The sequence below is a fragment of the Quercus robur genome, chromosome 8 (genome assembly GCF_932294415.1).
Source record: "Quercus robur chromosome 8, dhQueRobu3.1, whole genome shotgun sequence".
In the NCBI taxonomy this organism is placed as follows: Eukaryota; Viridiplantae; Streptophyta; class Magnoliopsida; order Fagales; family Fagaceae; genus Quercus; species Quercus robur.
In genome coordinates this window covers 58,664,239-58,691,207 of record NC_065541.1, presented here as the reverse complement: position 1 = coordinate 58,691,207, position 26,969 = coordinate 58,664,239, and the positions used below count along the sequence as shown (strand labels likewise).

The window sequence follows — 26,969 nt, the reverse complement described above, 5'->3', positions numbered from 1 at the left end:
AAATCACCGTGTCAATTTATTTTCCACTGCATACTTTAGTTATTGGTGATTTGTTTGTGCTATCACGCGCTTTGCATGTTAATTTGATTAATTGATAAACTTGGCAATTTAATTAGTTAATTTATCACAAGGGGTCAATATGTTTTTGGCCTATCAATTTCTTCTCTAAATACTACATGGGTTACTATATAGTATTTTCTAATGAACTTTCTGTCTTATTCCGGGAGAGAACTGAGAAATTTATTTTAGTTGTTTTGTTTAATAGATAAAAGTTTCTAAATTTGTTGTTCTGCGTCTCTATAAGTGTAATAACTACCGATCTTTGAAAGGGTCAAAGTCTACCGATGTGTAGACTTAGACTTAATTCGTTTCTACTCTCTATATAAACAACAAACGACCTCTCTCTACGGACACAGCAGAAAAACTTACGTATAGAAGCTGCAATTATTTTGTTGTGGATATCATCATCACGACAGTAATTAATTTCCTCCATTGTTTCTTCAACATTTCATTGTAAACTTTCTTAGAGTTTTGCTTCCATGGTGGGCAAGGACAGTCCAAATCCAGGTGAGTATGAACGTTCACTGGAGCGCACTCCAACATGGGCTGTTGCGGTGGTCTGCTTTGTGTTGGTTGTTATTTCTCTCTTCATTGAACATATTACTCATATCATTGGAAAGGTAACTAAGCTTATTTATTTATCTTGATATCCGTTTGGGTAACCTGCAGTTTCTTTTGTGTGTATATATATTTTTTTCTTGATGAATGATTCTTGCATTCCTATGTAGTGGCTAAAAAAAAAACACAAGTTAACTCTATACGAAGCACTCGAAAAAATCAAAACAGGTACGTAGCGACAGGGGCGGCTTGATGCATTTGGGGGCCTAAAGTGAAAATTGATCATCTTATTTAGATGCAAAATTACTACTAATTAACATTAACTACATATAAATTTTTTTTTTTTTGAATTTTTAAGACAAAAAATTTGACAAAATTTTTCATACTTGTTGATGTGGTAGATTGATAGTGGTAAGTAAAACAGTGGTGTTAGTGGTAGATTTAGATGAAAACTAGTAAAAGTTTGCTAATTAAACTCTTATTATTATTCTTTTTTTTTTTTAGAAGTGCAACATTCACAATATTTTTTACAACAAATCCTAGATTTTAAATTGCTTTTTGTTTTTTATTTGAAAATATCACTATAATTATTTTTTTGCCATCAACAATAGGCTGTAATAACTTGTTACTTAGCATTAGTTGTAAAAGTGTTGTGAAAAATATTGTGGACGACGTTGCATTTTTCTCTATTTTTTTATTTGTTTTTCATCTAATAAAAAAAATGATTTTATTTATTGATTATAAATAATCCTATTGGTTAAAATTTAGGGGCCTTTTTTTTACTTGGGGCCTTAGGCGGTTGCATTTTTTGCTCCACCATAGAGCCGGCCCTGCGTAGCGATCATGATAAATTACCAAAAAGTGAATTTAATTATTTAACTATTATTCCAATGCTCATGGTTTGATCTCTAGCATATCTTAAAGAAAAAAAAGGAAGTTGAGTCTGTCCAAAGCCTAACACTTTTTCTTTGTTGGATATATATATTTTCTTTTTTCAGAGCTTATGATATTGGGATTCATATCCTTGCTCTTAATAGTGTTTCAAGCGCCAATTACTGATATATGTATACCCAAGAGTGTTGGAGCCACTTGGCACCCCTGTAAAAAGGGGTACAAGGAGAGCAAGGAAGAGACAGATTCCAAGGACAAAGGACGGAAACTACTACAATTTTGGGATTTTGGTTTCGGTTCACGAAGAATATTAGCTGCAAAAGAAATTGACAAATGCACACTAGAGGTAAGCTCAATGATTTATTTATTTTATTTAATTTAAACGAATTTAATATTGTGGTACCACCAATGAATAGCCTTCAATTTTTGGGGTAGGGGTTGTTGGAAACTTGGAATAGAATCAATGAATGTTATAACTTATAAGTAATAGTTGAATATCATAATAAATAAATAAATATTTGAATTATTTTTTTGTGATCTGTAATATATCCATTTGTAAAGTTCATAAAAAAAGTGGGAATGATGAATTTAGTGGATTGAAGTTTTTTATTTATTTATTTTTTTTTATTTGGCATTTTAATAGGGTAAAGTCGCGTTGGTGTCTAAATTAGGGATTCACCAGCTCCATATATTCATTTTTGTGCTAGCCGTTGTTCATGTGCTTTACTGCATCACCACCTTGGCTTTGGGCAGAACTAAGGTACTTCTCTTGTAATTATTTTCATGTTTATGAGAGAAATGATTTATTCATCAAATATATAGTAGTAAATCGATCCCGCACTGCAATTGTACAAAATGTATACATTGCTCTAGTTCTTTTCCTTCTTTGAATGTTGTCAAAATTCTTGCTTTTGGATCGCAGATGAGAATATGGCAAGTTTGGGAGGAAGAAACAAAGAAACCTGAATATCAATCCTCTCACGGTAAGTCTCAAATACTGTCAAACTGGTCAACGTAGTAAAGTTTAATTTTATGGGGTATATATTTAGTTTGAAAGCTACTAGTCACAAAAACAAACAAAAACAAAGTCATAGAATTCTTGTATTTTAGTATAAAAATCAATGGATTCCTTTATAAATGACTTTTCAATAAGTGTATGATAATAATCGAAAACTAGGTGTCTGTTTTTGCTTTGATTTTTGCTTCAATTTTTTTCTTTTTAAAATTTAACAAAATTAGGCTAATTTTTATCTTTTTGTCATACATTTAACATAAAAATTACTAAAAACTATATATTTTGTCTCATACTTAGTAAATAAGCTACTAAAACTATGGAATACCAAACAATTAATTATTAGAGATATTATAAATTTTATTACAGATTTATAAACTAATGTGTTATTAATAATGATGAATGTTTGAATTACTTTTCTATGATTAGTAATACATTAATTTGTAAAAATTATGTAGTAAAATTTGTAATATTTTTAACCTCATACATAATTTTTATAATTTTTTTTCACAAGTGTTTAGGTGGTACCTTGTTATTTGTGCTAATAAAAGTGAAGTTAATGTATATATGTTTTTGAGAATCTAGTGGTGTTAGTGCTTGCCCTAAAAAAAAAGTCATGTTAGTACTTAGTAGTGTGTAAAAGTGATGTTATTATTGTTTGTTTATTTGTTTTTGTTTTGATTTGTTTTTTTTGGTTATTTATTTATTTATTTATTTATTTTTTCTGAATAATGTTATTATGATCACTTTTATGAGAAAATTCTGTATGATAGCAACATTAATGTTTTATTTATTTTTATCTCTTTGCTGATTGGGTAGGTGGCTAGCTACTGTTAAGTAGTACATTATTATTATATTATGCAACTGCAATGTAAATTACTTTTATTATTTTTATTTATTGTTAATGAGATGCAATTTCTAGTTAAGGTTTGCTAAGTTATCTTTTATATCTATATATATATATATATATAAAATCGCTAGATTTTTTTTTTTTTTTGGTTTGCTTTTAATTTTTCTTTTTTATAGTGTGGTAAAAAGACAAATTCTCATGCACACTATGGGTGTGATGTATACAATGATTAATGTGATGCAGATCCACAAAGGTTTAGGTTTGCAAGGGATACATCGTTTGGGCGTAGACATTTGAACTTTTGGAGCAAGTCACCAATTTCCCTTTGGATAGTAAGCAAGAATTAAATTCCAAAAAAATTATAATGTCGACGAATTAAGAAGTGTTTTAATGATTTAATTGTTAAATTAATTATTTATATGTAAACTAATAACTTTTAAGTTAACTGTTACTTCCTAGTATTTTATTGATTTATTAGTTAAATTAATTAAGTAGTGTTTTAAGTTTAAGGGTTAAGAATTTAAGATGCTTAAAACAAATGGATAAATTTTGGCTCTAACACAACTCAATATCTTTTTATTGAATGTGATTTTGACAAATCTATCATTAGATTAATTATATATATTTTTTTTCATGCTTATAAAATTTCTACAAAATCAAAGATCAATGGTTATTGTAGGGACACATTTTTCAGGCCAAGCCCAGGATGCATGGATCCTTAGACTAGGGAGCCCGATACAATGAATTTTGTAGAGAGTGGGTTAAAGAGCTGGGTTTTAATATATGAACAATGACCAACACAGCATCACTCATGGGCCGAGTTTAATAGAGAAGATTTGGTCCTCGGCAGGATTCGAGGAGCTTTTTCTGGTGTCTCCCCTCTGTTGGCCTCCCATTTCTTGTTCCTCTTTACTCCCCTTTTATAGTCGTTTTTCTCCTCTTAACTGGGGTCCCCAGGGTAGGTACTTGTCCAATCCGCCTTTACCTCTAGTTATTGGGAATGGTTGTAAGGACAGAGAAGTATGGCTGTGTCAGGTACAAGGCACTGAGTACAATAAAGGTTGCCTTCCCTTGTACGCATTCGTTCTATCTGTCGTCTTTCTCCACTTTCGTGCTTTCCCTGCCCTGTGGAACGGTCTGGAGTTTTGCCATTGATGGTCTGTTACCTCTTTTGCCCTTGGCTTTATCCATCCGAGGAGGATTTTTCCGTGGCCAAGGAGGGGTTTTTCCATGGACTGGGTCCCTGACCCAGTATAGATATTCAAACGGGTCTATTAGTCTTTTTTCCCCCACAATAGCCCTTTAAAATCCTGCTGTTCGGCTCCTTGGACGGGCAGGAGGGTTTTGGTGACATTGAGCCCCTGTCACGGTTTCCCAAGCCTTGTCTTCCATTAATGCCAGAGTTTCTTCGTTTGCTCAAGGCGCGTTCCTGGCTATGAAACATTCTTTTAAGCTATCCCCGACATATCCCTGTCATTTTGGTACACGAGGCACGCTTCTAATTATGGGTCTTTCACGAGGTGACATAAATTCAACGGCTGAAGATTACTTTGGAATTCGAGCGAGATTAATCTCGTTTGTAATTCCTTCCTGGGGTTTTGGAGCGAATTGATTGCTTCCAGATTCGTCCCCTATATAAGACGCCCGGTGGGAGATAGTCCATCTTTGTTAGCAGAGCCTTGAGTTTTTAGATTTCTAACTCCTCAAACGTTCCCAAAGTCCCTACTGTGAGAGTAACTGAGATTTTGGGAGTGGAATGATCATGGTTAGGATGAGGATGAAGGAATAACTCCCTCTTTGGAAGCCTTGGGTATCTTCGAGGTTCAGAATGGCTCGGTTAGGACAAGAGAGAGAAAGGCTCAAGGCTCTCCTTCTCTTGGACAGTGTAAGGGAGGAGCCTCTTTTTCCTTCAGCCAAAATCCGAAGCAGGTGGACATCGCATCAGATTTTTGGTGCGACAACACTAAGATTTCCCATCGCTGGTACCATCTGCTCTTGCGCGGTTGTAGCTAATATGATACTTGCTCGACTACCGTCGGAGCTGGTACGGGGATTTAGCATCCCCGCTTCTTCCTCTCTTCCCTCACTGGCGCCACCCGGGTGCCTCTGCTTCTTCTTCTCTTCCATCACTGGCGCCGCCCAGACTTGCCTAGTCGTTGTTAGAGTAGAATTGAAGGGTCTGTCATCCCCGTGTATTTTTATGTTATAATTTTTTATTTCTAGTTAGCTTCTGATTTCGGGCTTGTCTAAGTTCCTTTATGTATATTGTAGCATCTCTTTATCTAATAAAAGATGATCTTACCGCATTTTCCGTGTCCTTTCTTTTTTTTTGTAATAATTATTGTGTGAACGGATGTACTGGTGTTCTTCTCTTGAATCGTATTTAGAATCGATGACTTCAGTGATATAGTTGTTGACCAAAATCAACAAGCACAATAGTACTGATTTTAAATAAGTTAACCATATAGGACTAACCGGGATAACAGCCGCACGTTTCGTATTGTGAACAGAATAACTGCCTAGGGATGTGTAATCTGAACTAAACTGTCCGAGAGGGTCGCTCTGCATTAGGGTCCTTCCTTTAGTTTCCGACGATATTCGTAACTTTAACTTGTTGTATATAGTCCGAGGACCATGCAAGGTCTTGATTCTGTCTGGCTCATAGGCTTTGTTCTCAGTGTCTAGTTTCCCCATAGGCTTGAGTCCGAGGACCATGTAAGGCCTTAGTTCTGTCTAGTACTTAGCCTTTGTTTTCAGAGTGTAGTTTCCTCATAGGCTTGAGTCCGAGGACCATGCAAGATCTTAGTTCTGTCTAGCCTCTAGGTTTTGTTCTCAGAGTGTCTAGTTTCCCCATAGGCTTGAGTCCGAGGACCATGCAAGGTCTTGGTTCTGTCTAGTACTTAGCCTTTGTTTTCAGAGTGTCTAGTTTCCCCATAGGCTTGAGTCTGAGGACCATGCAAGGCCTTTATTCTGTCTAGCCTCTAGGCTTTGTTTTCAGAGTGTTTAGTTTCCCCATAGGCTTGAGTCCGAGGACCATGCAAGGCCATGGTTCTGTCTAGTACTTAGCCTTTGTTTTCAGAGTGTCTAGTTTCCCCATAGGCTTGAGTCTGAGGACCATGCAAGGCCTTGGTTCTGTCTAGCCTCTAGGCTTTGTTTTCAGAGTGTCTAGTTTCCCCATAGGTTTGAGTCCGAGGACCATGCAAGGCCTTGGTTCTGTCTAGTACTTAGCCTTTGTTTTCAGAGTGTCTAGTTTCTCCATAGGCTTGAGTTCGAGGACCATGCAAGGTCTTAGTTCTGTCTAACCTTTAGGCTTTGTTTTCAGAGTGTCTAGTTTCCCCATAGGCTTGAGTCCGAGGACCATGCAAGGCTTTGGTTCTGTCTAGCCTCTAGGCTTTGTTTTCAGAGTGTCTAGTTTCCTTATAGGCTTGAGTTCGAGGACCATGCAAGGCCTTGGTTTTGTCTAGTACTTAGCCTTTGTTTTCAGAGTCTCTAGTTTCCTCATAGGCTTGAGTCTGAGGACCATGCAAGGCCTTGGTTCTGTCTAGCCTCTAGGCTTTGTTTTCAGAGTGTCTAGTTTCCCCATAGGCTTGAGTCTGAGGGCTATGCAAGGCCTTGGTTCTGTCTAGTACTTAGCCTTTGTTTTCAGAGTGTCTAGTTTCCCCATAGGCTTGAGTCCGAGGACCATGCAAGGCTTTGGTTCTGTCTAGTACTTAGCCTTTGTTTTTAGAGTGTCTAGTTTCCCCATAAGCTTGAGTCCGAGGACCATGCAAGGCCTTGGTTCTGTCTAGCCTCTAGGCTTTGTTTTCAGAGTGTCTAGTTTCCCCATAGGCTTGAGTCCGAGGACCATGCAAGGCCTTGGTTCTGTCTAGCCTCTAGGTTTTGTTTTCAGAGTGTCTAGTTTCCCCATAGGCTTGAGTCCGAGGACCATGCAAGGCCTTGGTTCTGTCTAGCCTCTAGGCTTTGTTTTCAGCTTCTCTCTCCATAGGGGATTCAACAGACTGGACTACTAGGCCCACGAGAGTTAGTCCCTCGTCTGGCGTCCTTAGCAAATATCTAACGTTAGAAGCCCCTAGGATCACGTTTCACTTGACAATCTTTGTCGTGTAATCCATGCTTCGAAGTATGGGCCTGAGTGGAGGCTGAGTGACGACAACGACGATGTGTTTGAGGTAACAAAAGGGGAGGCTTTCGTGCAGCTCGTACCACTGCCAACAGTCTTTCTGATGGACTCTCGGTGGTAGGAGCTCGACCCCATTGTGATTGGTCGTTGCACCTGCTAACGCACAAGCTCTTCCCACAGACGGCGCCAATTGTAGGGACACATTTTTCAGGCCAATCCCAGGATGCATAGATCCTTAGACCAGGGAGCCCGATATAATGAATTTTGTAGAGAGTGGGCCAAAGAGCTGGGTTTTAATGTATGAACAATGACCAACACAGCATCTCTCATGGGCCGAGTTTAATAGAGAAGATTTGGTCCTAGGCAGGATCCGAGGAGCTTTTTCTGGTTTCTCCCCTCTGTTGGCCTCCCCTTTCTTGTTCCTCTTTACTCCCATTTTATAGTCGTTTTTCTCCTCTTAACTGGGGTCCCCAGGGTAGGTCCTTGTCCAATCCGCCCTTACCTCTAGTTATTGGGAATGGTTGTAAGGATAGAGAAGTATGGCTGTGTCAGGCACAAGGCACTGAGTACAATAAAGGTTGCCTTCCCTTGTACGCATTCGTTCTATCTGTTGTCTTTCTCAACTTTCGTGCTTTCCCTGCCCTGTGGAACGGTCTGGAGTTTTGCCATTGATGGTCTGTTACCTCTTTTGCCCTTGGCTTTATCCAATTGAGGAGGGGGTTTTCCATGGACTGGGCCTCTGATCCAGTATAGATATTTAAACGGGCCTATTAGTCTTTTCCCCCCCCCCCCAGTTATGTTAACAAATTTTAAATTTCAATTTTTTTTTTGGTAATATAAAATTATGAAAAAAAAAATTATGGATTGAATAGTAAATAACATCTGATTAAAACAAAATTTGACGTGCAAGTTAAAAATATAAAAAATATGCAATCAAACTATTAGATTTTCAAAATAATTGTTATTTGAAAAATTACAATATGTCGTGTATATTTCTCCGCATGCCATTCCGTGTTACTAAGTTGGAGACTAAAATCTCTACTCAAAAATAAAAAGTTGGACACTACAAGTTGTGAAGCTATTGCTCAAATTCTTATAAAAGTTCCTCTTCTCGTTTCATTAGGTGTGTTTCTTCCGACAATTCTTTACCTCAGTTAACAAGGTTGATTACCTTGCACTGAGACATGGATTTATCAAGGTAAGTTTTAATATATGGAGTAACACAATGTTCGAGCTTCTATATATATATATATATATATATATACCAAGGTCGAGAAAGGGATATAAATTCGTTTTGATAACTGAAGCTCCTATGTTGCCTATGTGATTTACATTTTACAGGCACATTTGGCACCAGAAAATGAAACAACATTTGATTTCCAAAAATACATTAGCAGATCACTCGAAAAGGATTTTAAAGTTGTGGTGGGGATCAGGTTTGTGCTCAAACAATTTAACTTTAAGGTGTTTGTTTCTTTGATTGATTTTCAATTATATTAGAATCTTAATCTTACTTCTCATGCGCAGTCGAATCATATGGTTCTTTGCGTTGTTATTCCTCCTGTCCAACACATATGGTAAGCTGAATTCTACTTCTTGGATATCAAGCTGTGGTCACAATTTTCCTTTCTAAATTGTGAAAAAATGGAACGGACACAGCACGATGTTATTGAAAAAATTTAAAGAATATACATTTTGTAAAATTTAATTCGAATCATGAAATCGATCCATTCTAAATTGGGAGGTCATTTGGCTGTTTTCTGTCATTCTCTTTTCTTTAGTCCAAATTTAGCGTAAATTGTCTTGTGATTTCTGATAAATAAGAAATGTTTCTTTCTATACAATGACAGGATGGCATTCTTATCTGTGGCTACCATTTCTCCCATTGATTGTAGGCAACCAGAAACAAACTTGTACTCCTACATTCTCATTTTGGGCTGTTGGTTTAATGGAAGTTGATGTGGTTTGCTGTGAATTTTACAGATAATACTCCTGGTGGGGACAAAGCTAGGTTTGTTGAAGTTCATGGAGGCTTTTTCAGCTTAATTCCAATAGAACTTCAAAGAATTTATTTGAATGTTTTTCGTGTGTTCTTGAAGCAGAATTTCTCCAGAGCTTCGATGTCTTAGAAAATTGTGTCTAAATGAGAGGAGGTATGCCCTCTATTTATAGTGGTTTCAAAGGATAAGTCCCACTTGTGATTGACTTCCTTGTCGATAATTATCTCTAATTTTATTTATTTATTTTAATAGAGATAATGATTACTATTATCCTTCCAATTTAATTGAGATATTTATCTCTATTTAATTAGAATAATTATCATCAAGATATTTATCTCTATTTAATTAGGATAAATATCCTCTTAAATGACACATGTCAACGCTTGATTTATCTAATTTAATGACATATTAATTTAAATTTTGTCATTAAATTTTGATGTGGCATTTTATGATTGGCTTAAAATTTCACCTCCTACAATTGCTTACTTATAACATGGAGCGAGCTCCTAGAGACTAAACCAAGGTTTTCTATCTATAAATAACATCACTTTTGTAAAGTACAAGCATTTAGTTTAAATACGTCTTGGAAGCTTTGTTCCAAGAAAGTATTCCTGAAGAATTGATATTTTTTCGTTCTCTTCAACAAAACTTAGAGTTAACAACCTAATCTCTTTCTAAAACCTAGCCTAGCCTTTAAACGGTTTGCATTAAGTATTGTTTTGTACATGCGAGATGTTGGTTCCTCAGCATGAGCACTTGTCAGGTCCCAAACCTGACAAGGGCCTAGAGCTTGAGGCAACAGACTATAATTGTCAGAGCTCTAATACAAAATATCCATTTATCTTTCCAGCAATAACAATAATTAAAATCTTCCAGCAAAAGGAAAGTTCAATCAATAATAAACTATTTCTATAGAGTATATAGTCCAAGTTTCTCAAAGAAAAATTACATCAAAATTCCAAATACAACATCCTTAAAAAAGATTCTTTAAAAAAAAAAAAAAATCCAAAAGTGACACAAGTGAAAGACAAAAGAAATAGAACATGTTTCTTTCAAGATAATAATCTTTAAATTCGTGAGTTCCAGTAATATATAAGGAGAAATTTGGAATCCAATAGAAAGAAAGGAGAATAACTTTCTCAAAATTTATTAATAAAATTTTGAAAAAAAAAATTGTTTATGATAAGTATGGATGAACTCCATCCTGTGTTAACCTGCCATATTCCACACCTATTACAATAATATAAATCAAATTATTTAACAAGACAATTTTGAAAAAAATCATAATATCCAAAAATTTTAATACTTAAAAATATAAGATAGTAGGAACTCTAGGGGGTGTTTTGAAATAAAAATAAAATGAATTGTATTTTTTGCAAATATATACAGGACACACGGTTAGGCAATTTAAATTCATCATTGCTTTGTTTCGAGATGTGGGGCAAAAATCTCACCCCATCTCCAGCCCATCTCAAGATTCTCAACACCTTTATGGGGTAAAAAATATCTGTGTAGAGAAGAATAGAGTGGGGCGGGATAGACCAAAATTGTCATCCCTAGACTCCCTACATTGACAAGGACTCTTAGTTAATTAAAAAGATATTAAAGACCCAAAATCAGGGAAATACCAATTTTATATCTAAAATTTAGATTTATACTAGAAATTAAGAGTCAAGGGGGCTCCTAAGTCCCTGTACCATTAATGCTAGAAATTAATGACTTAAGAGTTAAGGGGGTCCCTTATAAGTCGGTTTACCATTAATGCTAGGTTTACAAGTACAAGTTATTGATTGTTATCAAATTATCAATATGATTAGCCTATTAGGGACATGCACGATTTGGTGTGGCTAGGAATTCGGTGATTATGAAACAAAAGCAAGTTCTTCAAGCCACTTATTCAGAAGTTGGGTACTAATTTATGGCATATATATACTCGTTTATTACCTTCATTTCAAAGCACACCTCTTGTGATATCTTTTTATTCACGTGATACTTTTTGTTAATGATTGTTTTTAGAGATAATTATAATATGTTGCTAACTTCGCAGTTCGAACATTCTTCCTCTTAGACCTTTAAACACTTTGTACATAAAGATGTACCAATTTAACTATGAGATCTTTTGCTTTCGTTAATGATTTAAATAGGAGAGTAGATAAAAACAATTTAATGAAATAAGTGGATGCAACATGGGATGGATTAGGAAAATTAGAAACTAATGGTATCAATAAAAACTATATCAAACTATAGCGTATATAGGTGTGTATTTTGGAAAATTATAAAGTATTTTTGAAGTACAACTAATACGGAATTTCCCTCAAAAAAAAAAAAAAACTGATATGGTATTCCAAATCTTTTTTTTTTTTTTTTGGTTGAGAATATTAAGTATTTTTTTTTGGTCTTACACTTATTTTTTAATGTAGGATTAATCCACTATTTTTTTTTGAGAATAAAAAATTAATTACCCTACGAACAATTAATTTTTTCACATTAATTTTTGAGTTTATATCATATTTTTGTATTAATTAATTTGTTTTTGAGTTTTTATTGGTTTGAAATACCACATCACTGTATGTTGGAATCACCTAGTAATTGCTTGTGTATTTTTATCATTTTTATATTTTGGGTCTTTAAACTTTCAACACCAAATTAACTGTGCAAGCCATTTATATATTTATATATATATATGTAGGGACACGATTCTCAAACGGCCCAACAATGACGTTGGGCTCGCACGTGAAGGATCCCTCACAATAAGATTTGTAGAGAGTGGGCTTGAAAGGCTAGCGTTTGGTCACAGGGCGTTGGTCCAGACCGGACTTTAGGGAAACTCAGATAAGAAAAGGTTTCAGCCTGGATATCCAAGCCCTACAGCTTTGTAACTTGAGGGATTGGACTCCTCGGATCATGTCCGAGGAGCACTAATGTCTTTCTCCGGTTACCCGGCGGTGGGTTTTTCGTGGTGGTGTACATATATTGTCCGGGCATTCATCATCCCTGGAGTTTTTCCCAGGAAGTGAGATGAGGGGGGGGTCTCTTTCTGATTAGTTTATCTTCTCTTTTATACTAGCCTACGTTCGCTGTCCCTCGTCCACGTGTAGGGTCAACTTTTTTAGGACTACTATTTGTCCCGTCAGTCTAATCCCAGAATTGTTGGGGATGGTTAATAAAGCCTAAGAATCCGGTTCTGTTAGGTGCAGAGTCTTATCAGTGAAGGGTATTAAGGACAACTTCCCTGAGATATTTTTTGATCTTTAAAGTTTACTCGTATACCACTTTCATCAATGAGACTTTGGGTCTGCCGAGGACTAAGCTATCCTCGGCCATATCTCCGGGCCCTTTTGTGCTTCTTATTTTTGAGCTTGGGCCATGGCCTTCTTCGGCTTGGGCCTGTGGACTCCCCATGAGCAAGCGGGCCGGGCCCATAAATTATTGGGCCCCACAATATATATATTAAACATATAGATAAACTGCACATGAATTAGCCTTTAGATTATGAGTTGTGTTAGGACCATAAAAAATGACACAATTTTGTTCCATAACTTACCACGTGACGAGTTGTGATTGGTGAAAGAGTGTCTATGGACCATGTGAAGACACACTTCCACCAATTACAACTCGATACATGACGAGTTGTGGCACAAATTGTGCCATTTTCAATAATCTCAGCATTTTCATTAGATTATAAGGACGATGATCTATCAAATCACTGCTACTTGTGAATTTGTGATATTATGATTGGAAGTGGTTCATGGCTTCTACGGCTAGACTGCTAGAGGGCAATACCATCATTATAATAGTGAGCCACGTAAGGAGGATAAGTATTACAACGAGTCTAATGATGCAATAAATTTCATATATTTTTTTCCAATTATTGGCGATTTTATAAAAAAGCTGACCATCCATGGTGGGGATGAGGAGAGCCGGTTAATGTGACCAACACAGGGTATTAACATATTTATCTATTATTTTTCTTTATCAATCACATTCTGTCACATTACAGATTACAGTTATGAAAATTTTGTGTTCTTAGACTTTTTCAAAATCAAATAAAGAAAAATTACAAAATTGAAGCAAGCAAGTTGCATTGAATGTTCTATTCGTGGCCCCCAGAAATTTTTACAATCATGACCAATTTTCATTAGTTTTATATCCCTATGAAAACATCAAACTGACTTTTAAACCCAAACCAACAAAGGTTTTGGCTACAGAAGTTTCACATTTAAGTCCGTGTACGGTAATGTGGCATTTTCTTAATCTTGATGGAGTCAAATAAAAATGCCTTTTTTCTTTTTCTTTCAAATTTGTATTCCAAAGTCCAGTTATATTAAATTCATGTAGGCATATTTTGTAATAGAGTAAGTGTTGTATGAGACGGTTTTATAAGACCTATATCTCAATGAACTGTGAGTCTCATGCATGTGAAATCCATATATCTGTGAGACTCACGTGTAATTGAGACATAGGTCTCATGAAACCGTTTTATACAAGAATTTTCCTTTACAATGGTGGTAAGTTAACTTTTTTTTTTTTTTGGTTGAGAAAATGATGGTGAGTGAACTTAACAACACAAACTCAATTAAGTATAAGGTAGTATATATTAAATAACATTTTTAGCCTTATTAGTCTTTGCTTTCAGAGTTATTAGTCTTTTGTAGCTTACTTGGGAGAAAGAATTTTAAATTTTAATGTGATCCACAGTGAAGAAAATAGTTGTTTTCCATAGTGTAGGTCATCATTTCTAAATAAAGTCCCATCCGCGTCATTCATAAGCAGTAATGGAAAGAAGAAAGAAAAGAAAAAAGAATCTGTATTCCTTGTCATGTAACATACACATGATATGCGGAAAACAGATTCTTTATATAAAAAATTACAATTAGACTTTTAAACCCAAACCCACAATTTTTGGCTACAAAAATGGCATACAATCAGTCAATAACATAGTTTTGTTATTGCTGTAGCATGGAGTCAAATTTGATTTGATGTCTTTAATTTTCCCTTCAAATTTTGGTTTGAAAGTCAAAGTTAAAACTAATGAACCACCTTTGAACCAAGATTGCCAAAAATAACATGATCAAATAAAAAAAAGATTGCCCAAAAATAAAACTTTCTCATTTCGTCTACAGCATTTCAATATCAAGAACAGGTCTATGCGCGTTTGGCTTGGCCATCAAATGTCGTTTAGTAATATTAATGAAGTCTTTTGACCCCTTCTTTTTTTTTTTTTTTTTTTAATATTTTATAAATTCGATAGAAGGAAGAAAGGGATTTGAACTACAAAACTCATCAAAAATACTAATTACTAAGCCAACTAATTTAACTACAAAACTCTTAATTTTTTTTAAAAGAAAATCATTTTATATGCTATATTGATACATCCCAAAATTTTGAAACGTGAATAATGTTGCTGTAGCATTAGTTTGGAAATTGAAACGTTGCTGTAGCATTAGTTTGGAAATTGAAACAGTCTCTGTCTCTCAAGTGTCTTTAATCATTGATTAGTCTTTGATGAATGATGACTATACCAATTGTAGGGGTATTATATTCTTGTCATTTTGCAGACCAAAAATAAGACTCTTGAGTCTTGACCTTTGAAAAAAAAAAAAAATTTGTATGCAAAATTGAACAATCCCAAAATTTTGGAATGTGAATAATGTTGCCAACGCATCAGTTTGGAAATTGAAACAGTCTCGGAATCTTTCAATTTCCAAACTGATGCGTTGGCAACATTATTCACATTCCAAAATTTTGGGATTGTTCAATTTTGCATACAAATTTTTTTTTTTAGTGACGAAATTTTTCGGCACAATATGTCTTTATTTCGTTGCTGAAGACATATGGTGACAAAATCGCATTCGTCACTAAAGCCCTGTGATCACCAAATGTCCGAGTGACAAAATATTTTCGTCACCAATAAAAAAAAAAGATAGGTTTATAAATTGATATGATAATAACAAATATACATGTGAAGTTTTTTTTTGGAATAAAACTGTTCATGTCAAGTTTAGTATATATAAACATCATCTGTTGAATTTGGAAGAGTTTGATCTTATTGGACAATATTGCAAGTTTTAATTAGTAGAGTAGTTTTTGCCGCATGTGACACATGACGTGCGTTCTTAGCTGAATACTTTGTTTTATTTTTTTGAGAAAATTCTTAGCTGAGTACTTGATAAGTATAACATCGCTATCAAAAGAATAATAATGACATTGTTAATCATTAAAGAATATGATGAAGCTCAATTTTTAATCCATGAAAATTGAAAAAGCACTATTCAGAGATAACAAAACCAGTGCCGGCCGGTCAAGGGTAAGGTATTAAAAATGGGAATTTTAAAAATCTACTCGTGGTCCTTGAAGAGCTCGAATAGTTATTATATTACGTAGGTAAAAGGACTTGGCCACTTGTTAATGTTTCCATTAGAGTCATCCAATTTTTATTATAAAAAAGAAGAAGAGTAATCTATTTTTATTTATTTTTTAATTTTTTACGTGGATCGATTAGAGTCATCTTCTCTTCTTCTTTCTTTCTTTCTTTCTTTCTTTTTTTTGTTTTTAATTTTGTTTTTAACTTTGAATTGGACAAAGTTGAATATATATTTTAAAGGTCAAAGGTGTATATATAATATAATATAATTATATAATAATAAATCATTTAGGGGAGAGGGGTACACCCTCCCCCTTGTATTTCCCTCCCCGCTAGAATTTTATTCCAAAAAATAATAATAATAAAGAAATGAATCAAATATATATATATATATATATATATTACAAGCTAGAGTTAGAGAAAATCAAATTAGAATCTAAATTGAATTTCAATTAGAGTTCAATTGTGTGCCTGCACATCTAATTTTTAATTTTTATGCCAAGTGAATTATTGAGTATAAAAATAGAAGAGTTTTAATCCAATTAGATTCAAAAAATTAGATTTCAATTGGAGTTTAATTTTATGCTACATGTATATCTATTTTTAAAAAATTTTTGTGGTAAATGAATTATTGGATGCAAAAACTGAAATGTCTATACATATATATATATATATATATATACATATATATATATATATATATATACATATATATATATATATATATATTAAAAGCTAAAGTCCAGAGAAAATCAAATTAAAATCCAAATTGAATTTCAATTGGAGTTCAATGATGCGCCATGTTTCCCATCTAATTTTTAATTTTTGTGGCAAGTGAATTATTGAGTGTAAAAATCGAAGAGTTCAAATCTAATTAAATTTCAATTGAAGTCCAATTTTGCGTGTCCATCTAATTTTTTTAATTTTTGTGGCAAGTGAATTATTGGGTGCAAAAACTAAAGAGTCAATCCAATTAAATTCTAAATCACACACACACACACACACACACACGAATAATGGGAAACCATTACATATTTTAGAAATTTATGGTTTAAAAAATGTGTAAGTTAATACTATGTATAATTTCAACATTTTCTATAAAAAAAAGTGTAATTTGAACCGTGCAATTGTGATTATTTTTAATTGTACCCATGCATATGCACAGGGTTACACACTATTGATAACTGATAGTATTGTTTTTAGATAGTGGGAGAAGGAGGAGAACCACAGCCATAAAGTCCTAAAAGAAAAAAACATTATCAATTTACCACTGAGCTAACTAGAATCCCCATAATTGATGTTCAATATTCTAATTAAATAACAATTAGCTTATAACTATACTTTTTTTTGGATAAATACAACAGTATTTCAATCTATAGAGTATGTTCTATAATTATTGCATTTTATCATCAGACTAAAACACTAATTGGTTTTTTGAGAAAAATCCTAAATTTTTTATTCAACAATAAAAGATTTTGTCAGTTGAGCTAATTAGAACTCACAAATGTACATATTATATATATATATATATTAGCATTGTAAGGGCAGATTTTGGGGCCCAGGCCCAGCAAGCAGGCGATTCTGGCCCGAAAGACCCTCAACAATGAATTTGTAGAGAGTGGGTCGTAGAACTAGGTCTAAACAGAGTAAACGTAATTGTTAGTAAGCCATGCAACCATTTGAACGTGGGGATGTTTTATTGAGTTTCCTGGGATAACAGTTCATGGGACAATATCTTATGCTTTGTTTACAGAACTTCTCTCTCTTTCTCTCCCCTTTTTTCTCCTCCTTTTTTCGATCCACTGGTCATGGGGATTTTCTTCTCTTATATAGCATCCTTCGAACGATAATGACCCTACACTTGTTAATCATCTGGGCCTCTACTTGAGTGCCTGTCCCATAGGACATCCTCCTTCTTTTCTGTGAGTTGTACTGGCCAAGATAATACTGTTCTCCTGTCCTCTCCACATTAATGCGGCTGGAAAAGTAGCTTCCTTGCATTTAATGCGGCAGTTGTGGTTGCCCCCTGAACGTCTTGCATTTTCCTTTGATTTTGGATGACCTTTCACCATGTAAAGGGTGTGAATCGGACTCCTGTTTGGTGCGTCCGAGGAGGTACTCCTACTCGGACGCCCCTTAAGCAAGCCCGGCCTAACATGATTGGGCTGGGAGGTCCTCTGCCCGTGTCTTCGCTTCCTATTATGGTTGGGTTTCGTACGAGTACCATGGCCCAACGTTGACTGGCGAATTTTACCCCCACAAGCATAATCTTTTTTTATTTTATTTTCTAATATATAAATTTGCACGTAAAAGTAATTGATACAAAACTAAAATATAATTGGTAGGACACTTGACATGAAATTAGAGGATATTTAAAATATAGAGACATTTGGCATGAAATAATAGAATAATTAGAGTGACACATCTGACAAAATTGAAATACAATTAAAATCTAATAGAATATATATAATATATGATGTATTATATATATGTCAAAATTAAATCTTTGTAAAATCACGTTTGTTAATTTTAAAAGCAAATAGAGATAGAATCATTTCTAGATCCAAACTACTTACTCAGATTTATTTTTTCTTCTTTTATTTTGGGGGTGTGAATTACCCATTTACCTTAGTCAATGTTTGAGTGAGACTCATAATTCTTTACTTTATTTATTAATTGGAAGGTGGAATAAAAAAGTTTAAGGGTAGAAATAAAAAGAAAAGGATACAAAATAAAATAAATTTCTATCACAATTCACAGCACTATGGTAGAGACAAAAGGAGAAAGAGACAATGTACATTTGGTGTTGGTGTTGCTTTTGTATATAGGCATAGAATTGGTTGATTCACGTTAAACTTTGTTGTTTTGTGTGCATGTTTCAATCTTTTGTTTGCTTGAATACAAAATTTCTTGTCCACAAAAAAAAAAAAAAAAAAAAAAAAAAAAGTTCTAAAGTTTTTGCTACCACAGTAAATAAAAATATTTATTTATTTATTTATTTTCTTGGTTTGGAACACAAGAAAAACGAGAGGGGAAAAGTGTTATAATAAATTATTGTTACTCTTTAAAAATCAATTAAATTATTAAAATAGGGGTAAATCAATCAAATAAGATTATTTGTCAACTTACATTTTTTTAGTTCTCCTACTTTTACTCCCGCGTTAGAGAGTGTAATAAGTTACTGAGGGATTGAGAATGAGAAAAGAGGAAACAAAGATTTTAAATTGGTTCAACTTACCTATATGTCAACAACATTCTTCAAGTACCAAATTATTTAGATTCCCTAAAAAATTGTCTAAAGTTATTGGCTAGAAGTTTCGAACATAGAACCTTTCCAATCTCACGAGAAACAAGATCACGAGACTTTAAAATTTTGAAACCACTCAACCAATTTTTGGGGGTTCTTAAAATTCAAAGTTGGTCACAACTTTTGAATCACACTTATTGAGTAAAATATGAATCACAAATAAGGAGAGCATTAAAAGTAAATGTTTTAATACATCATCTCTTAGGTACAGTACCTTAGGTACTGTTCCTTAAATTCTTCTCTTAAGATTTAGCCATGCGGTTACTTAACTAAAAAATATACTTCAATCTCATAGAGAAAAATTCACATGACAAAATCTTAAAAGGAAAACCTAAAGAACAGTACCTAAATACTGTACCTAAATCTTATCCAATAATATAAACCCTACACTTGAAGTAAAATAAAAGAAAGTTAATTTAGTGGTATTTTCTAGCACTTTCTCTCTCTCTCTCTCTCCACCAAACAATTAATATTGGAGAAAAGTTTCTTTTATTTCTTCAGTGAATAGATAAACTTTTTGATTCCAGTGGTTCTCTCTCCCCAAACGTCTGATCTTTGAAAATGTTAAAGTCTTCAAGTCCTTGTCTTACTTTCTCGGTCTCTTCTGTCACCTTAGACTTTCTTCACTATAAAACAACAAACACTCTCTCTACATTCATATACATCCAGCTTTAATATAACATGCGTGATAGCTGCAATCATTAAATCTTTGTGGTGGACAACTTGTAAAGAGTTATCCATATCTTCATCCCTGCAGCAATCTCTTCCATTTTTATTTTTATAATTCTAAACTTTCTTAAGAGTTTTGCTTCGATCGAGGGCAAGGACACTGTGATGGCCGTAGGAGAGTATGAACGTACACTAGAGGAAACGCCAACATGGGCTGTTGCGGTGGTGTGCTTCGTGTTGGTTCTTATTTCTATCTTCGTTGAACATATTATTCATATCATTGGAAAGGTAAGGTTACCTATTTATCTTAGTGTCCCACCAAAAAGTTTTAATAGTTATCTTATATAGTATAGTTTTTAAGGGGGTAGATATATAGCTATTCATGATTTCTAGACATTAATCTCTAAGTTTGCCAGTTGATCGGTTGGCTTAAATAGAGATCTATCTATTTATACTTCACGTTATTCATTCAATGAACTTCAAAATTAAAGTTTGGGGTCAGACCTGTATACATAACAATCATTTCTTGTGTCAAATCTTCTTGAATTTTGCTCTCTAATACTTAGAGAAACAAAGAAGTTGTTTGTGATGTCCAACCTACTATTTTTGTTGTTCCTATATTGTTTGAATTTTCTTCTTGATGATGACTGAGATTCTTTCATTTCCTTGTAGTGGCTAAAAAACAAACACAAAAGAGCTCTCTATGAAGCCCTTGAAAAGATCAAAGGAGGTACTGACAAACCATAATCATTTATATATTATTACAATTAATACTCAGTTTATCTAATCTCAAACATGTCTTTAAAAAAAAGGTAAGTTTATCCAAAGCCTAACCCTATTTTTTCCTCCAGAGCTTATGATAATGGGATTCATATCCTTGCTCCTAATAATGCTTCAAACACCCATTACTAATATATGCATACCCAAGAGTGTTGGAGCCACTTGGCACCCTTGTAAAAAGGGTGACAAGAGTAGTAGCGCATACACAGAATCCCAGAATGAAGGACGGAAATTACTCCAAATTTTGGATTCTGACTTCGGTTCGCGAAGAATGTTGGCTGCAAAAGTAATTGACAAATGCACAACAAAGGTAAAGCTAGCTCATGAATGATTTCTTTTGTCTCTCTTTTTATTTTATGTTTCCAAATATATTGGTGTTCTGGTATGGCTACTATAGCTACTTAATGTAAATGAATGTAATATTATGGTACCACCAATGAATAGTCTTTTATTATTGGGGGTAGAGGTCGTTGGAAACTTGGAATGGAACAAATAAATTATGAATTGGCTGTAGAAGCTTGATTTCAGCTTTGAAAACTAAAATGGCAAATGGTAATCAATGTAATTTGTGCCTGTTTAACAACATAATAAATAAATAAATTATGTTTGAACTATAATTTGTAATTTATAACACATCAATCTGTAAAATTTGTATAATAAAATTGGTGGTATTTCTATTTTCTGTAAAGTTTTTATGTTTGACAATTGACATTTTGGCAGGGTAAAGTGGCCTTGGTATCTGCATATGGGATTCACGAGCTCCATGTATTCATTTTTGTGTTAGCTGTTGTCCATGTGCTTTACTGCATCACCACCTTGGCTTTGGGTAGAACTAAGGTACTTAATTTACCATACACAATTGCAACACCTCTCTCTCTCTCTCTCAATTATCTTATGCACTATATCTGACAGTATGTCAGCCCACTTGTACATAATAATCTCTCTCATAAATGTGTTTTATATATATATATATATATATATATATATATTCTGTATATGTCAGCATAAGATAATTATTAGTGAACCCCACAACATGTGTACAAAATATATACCTCATCTGACTTTGAAATTTGAATGATTACTAATTAAATTCTTGTTTGGAATGGATTGCAGATGATAAAATGGAAGGTTTGGGAGGACGAATCAAAGACACTTGAATACCAATACTATAACGGTTAGTCTCAACTCTCAAGCACTACTTTCAGACGGGTCAATATAGCTAACCAATCAAGTTTTGTTTCTCATTATTTTATGTGGGAATACACGTAGTAGTTTCAAGGCTACTATACACCACTGCGAAGCCTTAGCTTATAAAAACTAAAAACAAACAATTAGTTCGTGGACAAATAAAAGATATCCGTGACCGAGTTTACCTAACGTTGAAGTCAAAAATGCAGGCACGTTGTCGTTTAAAAATTGTACCCATTTCAAGTAAGTTAAATTAGCTAATTTGTTCTTATCAACAAAAAAAAAAAAGAAAAAAGAAGAAGCTAATTTGTCTGTTTATGGACTTGGTCAGTGTTCGCTATCTCTCTCTCTCTCTCTCTAAATTCGTCAAACACCAAAAAATAATTGACAAAAGTGGCTCACGAAGTCATCGCATCCTTGTTTTTTAATATAAAATAAAACATCGGATTATTTTATATTTACTTGTCAAAAAGATAATAGTTGCACAATAATTTTCATATATTTTTTTTAATTGATAAGGTGATTTGTTATAAACTTATGATTGATACTAATAATAATAAAAATGGTATAACTAATAGATTCATATAAAAGAGATGTTACTCTCATTACAATTTATCACTTTAACCATCAAGAAAAAAATTATGAAAATTAATATGTCTAACATAACTCATGCTGTTTTTATCTATGATAGCAACATTAATGTTTTATTTATTTTACCAATTTTTGCTGATTGGGTGGCTAGTTAAGCTTCGATCTGTTAATTAGTGCATTTATTATATTCCACGTGCAATGTCAAGTTGAGGTTTGCTGATGCCATTTTTTTTTAAATTTTTTATTTTGATAGTAAATAGTAATGTTAAAAAAAAAAAAAAAATTTGTATGCACTTGATGGGTGTGACATATATACAATGATTTATGTGATGCAGATCCAGAGAGGTTTAGGTTTGCAAGGGATACAACATTTGGGCGAAGACATTTGAACTTTTGGAGCAAGTCACCAATTTTACTTTGGATTGTAAGTAGGAATTAAGTTTCCAATTGAAATTAATTATAAGATTTTTACCCGATTTATGTGAATTTATTAAGGAATTAAAAATATTTTTATTGATTTATTATTTAAACTAATTACTCTGCATGTGCATGATATATTTGTATGGAACCTGGGAGGCGGTCAGATATTTTTTGAAAAATATATATATATATATATATTTTTAGGGAGTTTTTTGAAAAATATTTTGGGGAAAGAAATCAAAAGCCTGATGAGAATGCAATTAATAAAACAATAATTTCAGAAAGTGCATGGTTTTAAGTACGATTAGGACTTTCCAATTGCTTTTCTATATATTGAAATTTTGTTTTTTGTTTTTTGTTTTTTGTTTTTTTTTTTTTGTTTTCTTTTGTTTTGTTTTGTTTTTTTTTTTTTTTTTTTTTTTTTGCTTTTTGTTTGGAAAATTAAAGGCATAAAAGACTTAACTGTGGTACAAATTTTAAAGTTGCTCTTTCTCCTCCTTTCATTAGGTGTGTTTCTTCCGACAATTCTTTACCTCAGTTACCAAGGTTGATTACCTTACACTGAGACATGGATTTATCATAGTAAGTTTTTTTATATGGAGTAACAAAATATTCAAGCTTTTATACACTTTGCTAAGAAAAGAAAAATTTTATATTGTTTCGGATGTATACGCCATTTCTTAAGAAAGGAATATATATAAATTCATGTTTATAACTGGAGCTCCAATGTTACATAATATGATTTTCAGGCACATTTGGCACCTGAAAGTGAAACAAAATTCGATTTCCAAAAATATATTAGCAGATCACTTGAAGAGGATTTCGTAGTTGTGGTGGGGATCAGGTTGGTGCTCCAACATTTTAGAATTTGAATTCTTTCTTTGATTGATTTTCAATTATCTTAGAATAATCCTAATTCCTAACCTTAATTCTCATGTGCAGTCCAATCGTATGGTTTTTTGCTGTGTTATTCCTACTGTCCAACACATATGGTAAGCTAAACACTACTTTCTGGACATTAAACTACTGACAAATTTGGGTAGAATTCTCACATTAGAAAATGAGTGTGAGTTATAGAGGTTTAAAATTTGTCTTATGTATTCAAGAGTTAGACTCTTTTGGATATACATCACTGTTAGTTTCTTTAAAACCTTCTCTTTTCTCCCCTTGTGTGTGTGTTAAAATACTTAGTATTCTTTGGAAAAAAAATAAAAACTATTGAAAAATTTGGGCAGAATTCTTAATTTAGAATATGGGCCTAGTCCAAAAAAAAAAAAAAAATGGGCCTAGTCAAATTTGAACTTGAAGCACAGTGTATGATTTGTTTTTTTCTAGAATACAGCAAGGGCCCATTATTTTGTGTCAATTCTCATTTCTGAGACCAAATTTGGTATGGATTGTCTTAGTGATTACTGACTAATAAATGTTTCTTTCTATTTTTTGACAGGATTGAATTCTTATTTATGGCTACCATTTCTCCCATTAATTGTAAGCAACCAGAAAAAAACTTGAACTTATTCTAATTTTGGGTTTTTGCATAATAAATGGAAGATAATGTGTTTTTTTGTGTGTGAATTTTATAGGTAATACTCTTGGTGGGGACAAAGCTACTAGTGATAATTACAAAAATGGGGCTAAGCATTCAAGATAGAGGTGCTGTGGTTAGGGGTGCACCTGTGGTGCAGCCAGGTGATGACCTCTTCTGGTTTGGTCGCCCCAAGTTCATTCTCTTTCTCATTCACTTGGTTCTTTTTCAGGTATCTCTCACTTACTTACATCAAGAAAATTACTAGTATGTTAATCTATATATGAGGATTCTAACATTAACCTCTTTTGCTTTTGGCCTCTCTATGTGATGACTTTTAATGGCAGAATGCATTTCAATTGGCCTTCTTTGCTTGGAGTACGGTAAGAATTTCATTTCTGCTCAACTATTTTATCATTTACGAAGTACTTAATGATGTCTGCACTACTATAGAAGTCTTTTGTGACATTTTCATTGCTCAAAATCATATGTCTGGTGCTTATATGATGACAATATTAATAAACTTTTTTTTTTTTTTTGATGAATTGCTGGCTAACTGTAACAATAACAACAATCATAGCCTTAGGGATCCTTATTCTATTCTATCTGAAATTATGCTCTTTGAGTCACGAGCGAACTATACAAATAAAAATTAACAAGGCAACTTGATCATACCTGCTGTGTTTAACATGTTTAATTCTTAATTAATATGTCACTTTGTTTCTTGTCTAACGTGGAGCAACATGATTCTGTTCTTTTAAACCATTTTTAGGATATAGAATTTTGCTACAAGAGAACCATATGCTGAGAGCATTCTCTAACTTTCCTATTATATGTTTTCATCTCTTTCAGTATGAGTTTGGCTTAAGGAATTGCTTCCATAGGCGCACTGCAGATCTTGTCATTAGAATCTCAATGGGGTGAGTTTCATCACAAATACCCATATATAGAATTCTGTATGTTGGTGTCTTTGTTCAGATTTACATAGATGATTAAGGACTAGTGATTATTGATTATCATTAAATTTAAGAATTGCTAATCTTAACAACACTGGCATTTTCTTCAGGGTCGTCATACAATTTCTATGCAGTTATGTGACTTTGCCTCTCTATGCTTTGGTGACTCAGGTGAGAAATGATAGCGTATCTTTTTCTAACTTCTTGATATAGTACTATTACACCTATAGGTCTTGTAGCTAGAAAAAGGTACAGAACTAAGAATAAATTTAGTTTAAACTATAATACCATAGTAAAAGAGAACCATTTTTGTGAATTGGTGATAATTACCATCAATTTATAACTAATTGTTTTTTTTTTTTGGACTGATTTTACAGATGGGATCTACCATGAAACCCACCATTTTTAATGATAAAGTGGCAACAGCATTGAAAAATTGGCACCGCACAGCCAAAAAGAACACTAAGCATATCAATCATTCTGAGAGTACTACACCCTTTACAAGTAGGCCAGCAACTCCAACACATGGCATGTCCCCGGTACACCTCTTGCACAACTATCACCATAGCAGCCTAGATAGCACGCATGCATCTCCAACAAGGTTTAATGTCGAAAATGATTATTCGGACATAGAAGATGTGCCATCCCCAAGTAACAAAAGTGGACCCAATGAGGATCACTTTAGTAGGCATTCCGAGCTGCAAGAGAGGCCAGCAATTCAAGATCCTAGCTCAATGCAATTGCCTCCAGCTGCAGGACCCATTCGTAATCAACATGAAATCAACATTGGTTCATCGGATTTCTCCTTTAGCAAATGAATAAGCCAATGGAGATTGGATCATGGGAGACTGTTACATACTTGTGCATTTTTTGTACGTGACAGATTGTTGGCACTTGTGCACCAGTAGTGGCAAGGATGATTCGAGCATTTGTAATTAGGATTGGCAGTTTTTTTTTTTTCGAGGGCTTGAGGCATCGTGAATAATACTTTTCCTTTTACAAACGAAAAAAAAAAAAAAAAAAAAAAAAAAAAAAAAAGAGAGAGAGAAGAATTTTTTTTGTTTATTTGCCATAAATTATATATATATATATATATATATATTCTTTTCTCAAGATAAAACAGAAAATTTTTAGTGTGAGTGTGCAAATGTGTGAGTACATATTAGTTTGATGGTGATCCTTTATTAGTTGTACATGAACAGCAATGAAATAAGTATTGTAGCCTCCATATCACGCCTCTTTGAATAATCTGCCATTGCCAAGATCCATGTAACTAGCAGGGCAGTTCTACACAAGTTCTTTTTTTGCCTGCCCAATAATACATATCAGTGTGTTTTGGCCTGCAATAATTTTCTTTTTTTGATGAATGAGCAGAAACTTCATTAACCTTAACAATCTATACTACAAGCAGTAAATAGGAATAGCTGCAAAAACTGCAGGAGCACAGCTACATACTAGCAAAAATACAAGCCAACAGAAAGGCTAAAACCAAGACCAGCATCTAACTAAACCTGTTCCACCTACGCTTTGAACACTGAACAAGGAATGCCCCACAAGTTACAAAGAATCTTGATCTGTAAAGGAGTATTTAAAGTTCCTGAATTAACCAATCCTAGCCTTCACATCCCATTTAATAGCATAAATAATGATTTCCTCAGTCTTGATGATTCCATTGAAT

General features: G+C 33.6%; 3 protein-coding genes and 1 long non-coding RNA gene across 5 annotated transcripts in view; 3 read left to right on the top strand and 1 right to left on the bottom strand.

Moving 5' to 3' along the window:
• Nucleotides 1-26,969, top strand: part of LOC126697288 (tetraspanin-6) — a 121,686-nt gene that overhangs the window by 17,031 nt on the left and 77,686 nt on the right. The gene's annotated exons all lie outside the window — the stretch shown is intronic.
• LOC126697287 (MLO-like protein 12) lies at nt 425-9,660 on the top strand. Its single transcript, XM_050394212.1, has 11 exons — nt 425-680; nt 789-846; nt 1,617-1,855; nt 2,153-2,269; nt 2,432-2,492; nt 3,615-3,703; nt 8,615-8,689; nt 8,833-8,927; nt 9,019-9,068; nt 9,342-9,382; nt 9,475-9,660. Exons 1-11 carry the CDS (start codon nt 540-542, stop codon nt 9,535-9,537), a joined length of 1,029 nt encoding a protein of 342 aa, XP_050250169.1. The 5' UTR covers nt 425-539; the 3' UTR covers nt 9,538-9,660.
• Nucleotides 19,786-26,229, top strand: LOC126697284 (MLO-like protein 6). 2 transcript variants are annotated; one of them, XM_050394206.1, is made up of 15 exons: nt 19,794-20,119; nt 20,504-20,561; nt 20,683-20,921; nt 21,332-21,448; nt 21,725-21,785; nt 22,726-22,814; nt 23,318-23,392; nt 23,560-23,654; nt 23,753-23,802; nt 24,258-24,298; nt 24,394-24,567; nt 24,683-24,718; nt 25,188-25,255; nt 25,402-25,462; nt 25,669-26,229. In XM_050394206.1, exons 1-15 carry the CDS (start codon nt 19,997-19,999, stop codon nt 26,107-26,109), a joined length of 1,728 nt encoding a protein of 575 aa, XP_050250163.1. In that variant the 5' UTR covers nt 19,794-19,996; the 3' UTR covers nt 26,110-26,229. The 2 variants fall into 2 exon arrangements, with proteins under 2 accessions (XP_050250165.1, XP_050250163.1); XM_050394208.1 differs by lacking the exon at nt 23,318-23,392 and having other exon boundaries at nt 19,786-20,119.
• Nucleotides 25,709-26,969, bottom strand: part of LOC126697289 (uncharacterized) — a 70,215-nt gene continuing 68,954 nt past the window's right edge. The window contains exon 2 of the long non-coding RNA XR_007646176.1: nt 25,709-25,836. This is a non-coding gene — a long non-coding RNA (uncharacterized LOC126697289). The remainder of the gene's footprint in view (nt 25,837-26,969) is intronic.

Bases quoted from the DNA above. Each gene is read 5' to 3' on its own strand.
- LOC126697284 (XM_050394206.1), top strand. From the start codon at position 19,997: ATGGCCGTAGGAGAGTATGAACGTACACTAGAGGAAACGCCAACATGG. The intron at 20,562-20,682 runs GTACTGACAAAC...TTTTTCCTCCAG, and splicing joins CCTTGAAAAGATCAAAGGAG to AGCTTATGATAATGGGATTC. The intron at 25,463-25,668 runs GTGAGAAATGAT...CTGATTTTACAG, and splicing joins TCTATGCTTTGGTGACTCAG to ATGGGATCTACCATGAAACC.
- LOC126697287 (XM_050394212.1), top strand. From the start codon at position 540: ATGGTGGGCAAGGACAGTCCAAATCCAGGTGAGTATGAACGTTCACTG. The intron at 847-1,616 runs GTACGTAGCGAC...TTCTTTTTTCAG, and splicing joins ACTCGAAAAAATCAAAACAG to AGCTTATGATATTGGGATTC. The intron at 2,493-3,614 runs GTAAGTCTCAAA...AATGTGATGCAG, and splicing joins TGAATATCAATCCTCTCACG to ATCCACAAAGGTTTAGGTTT.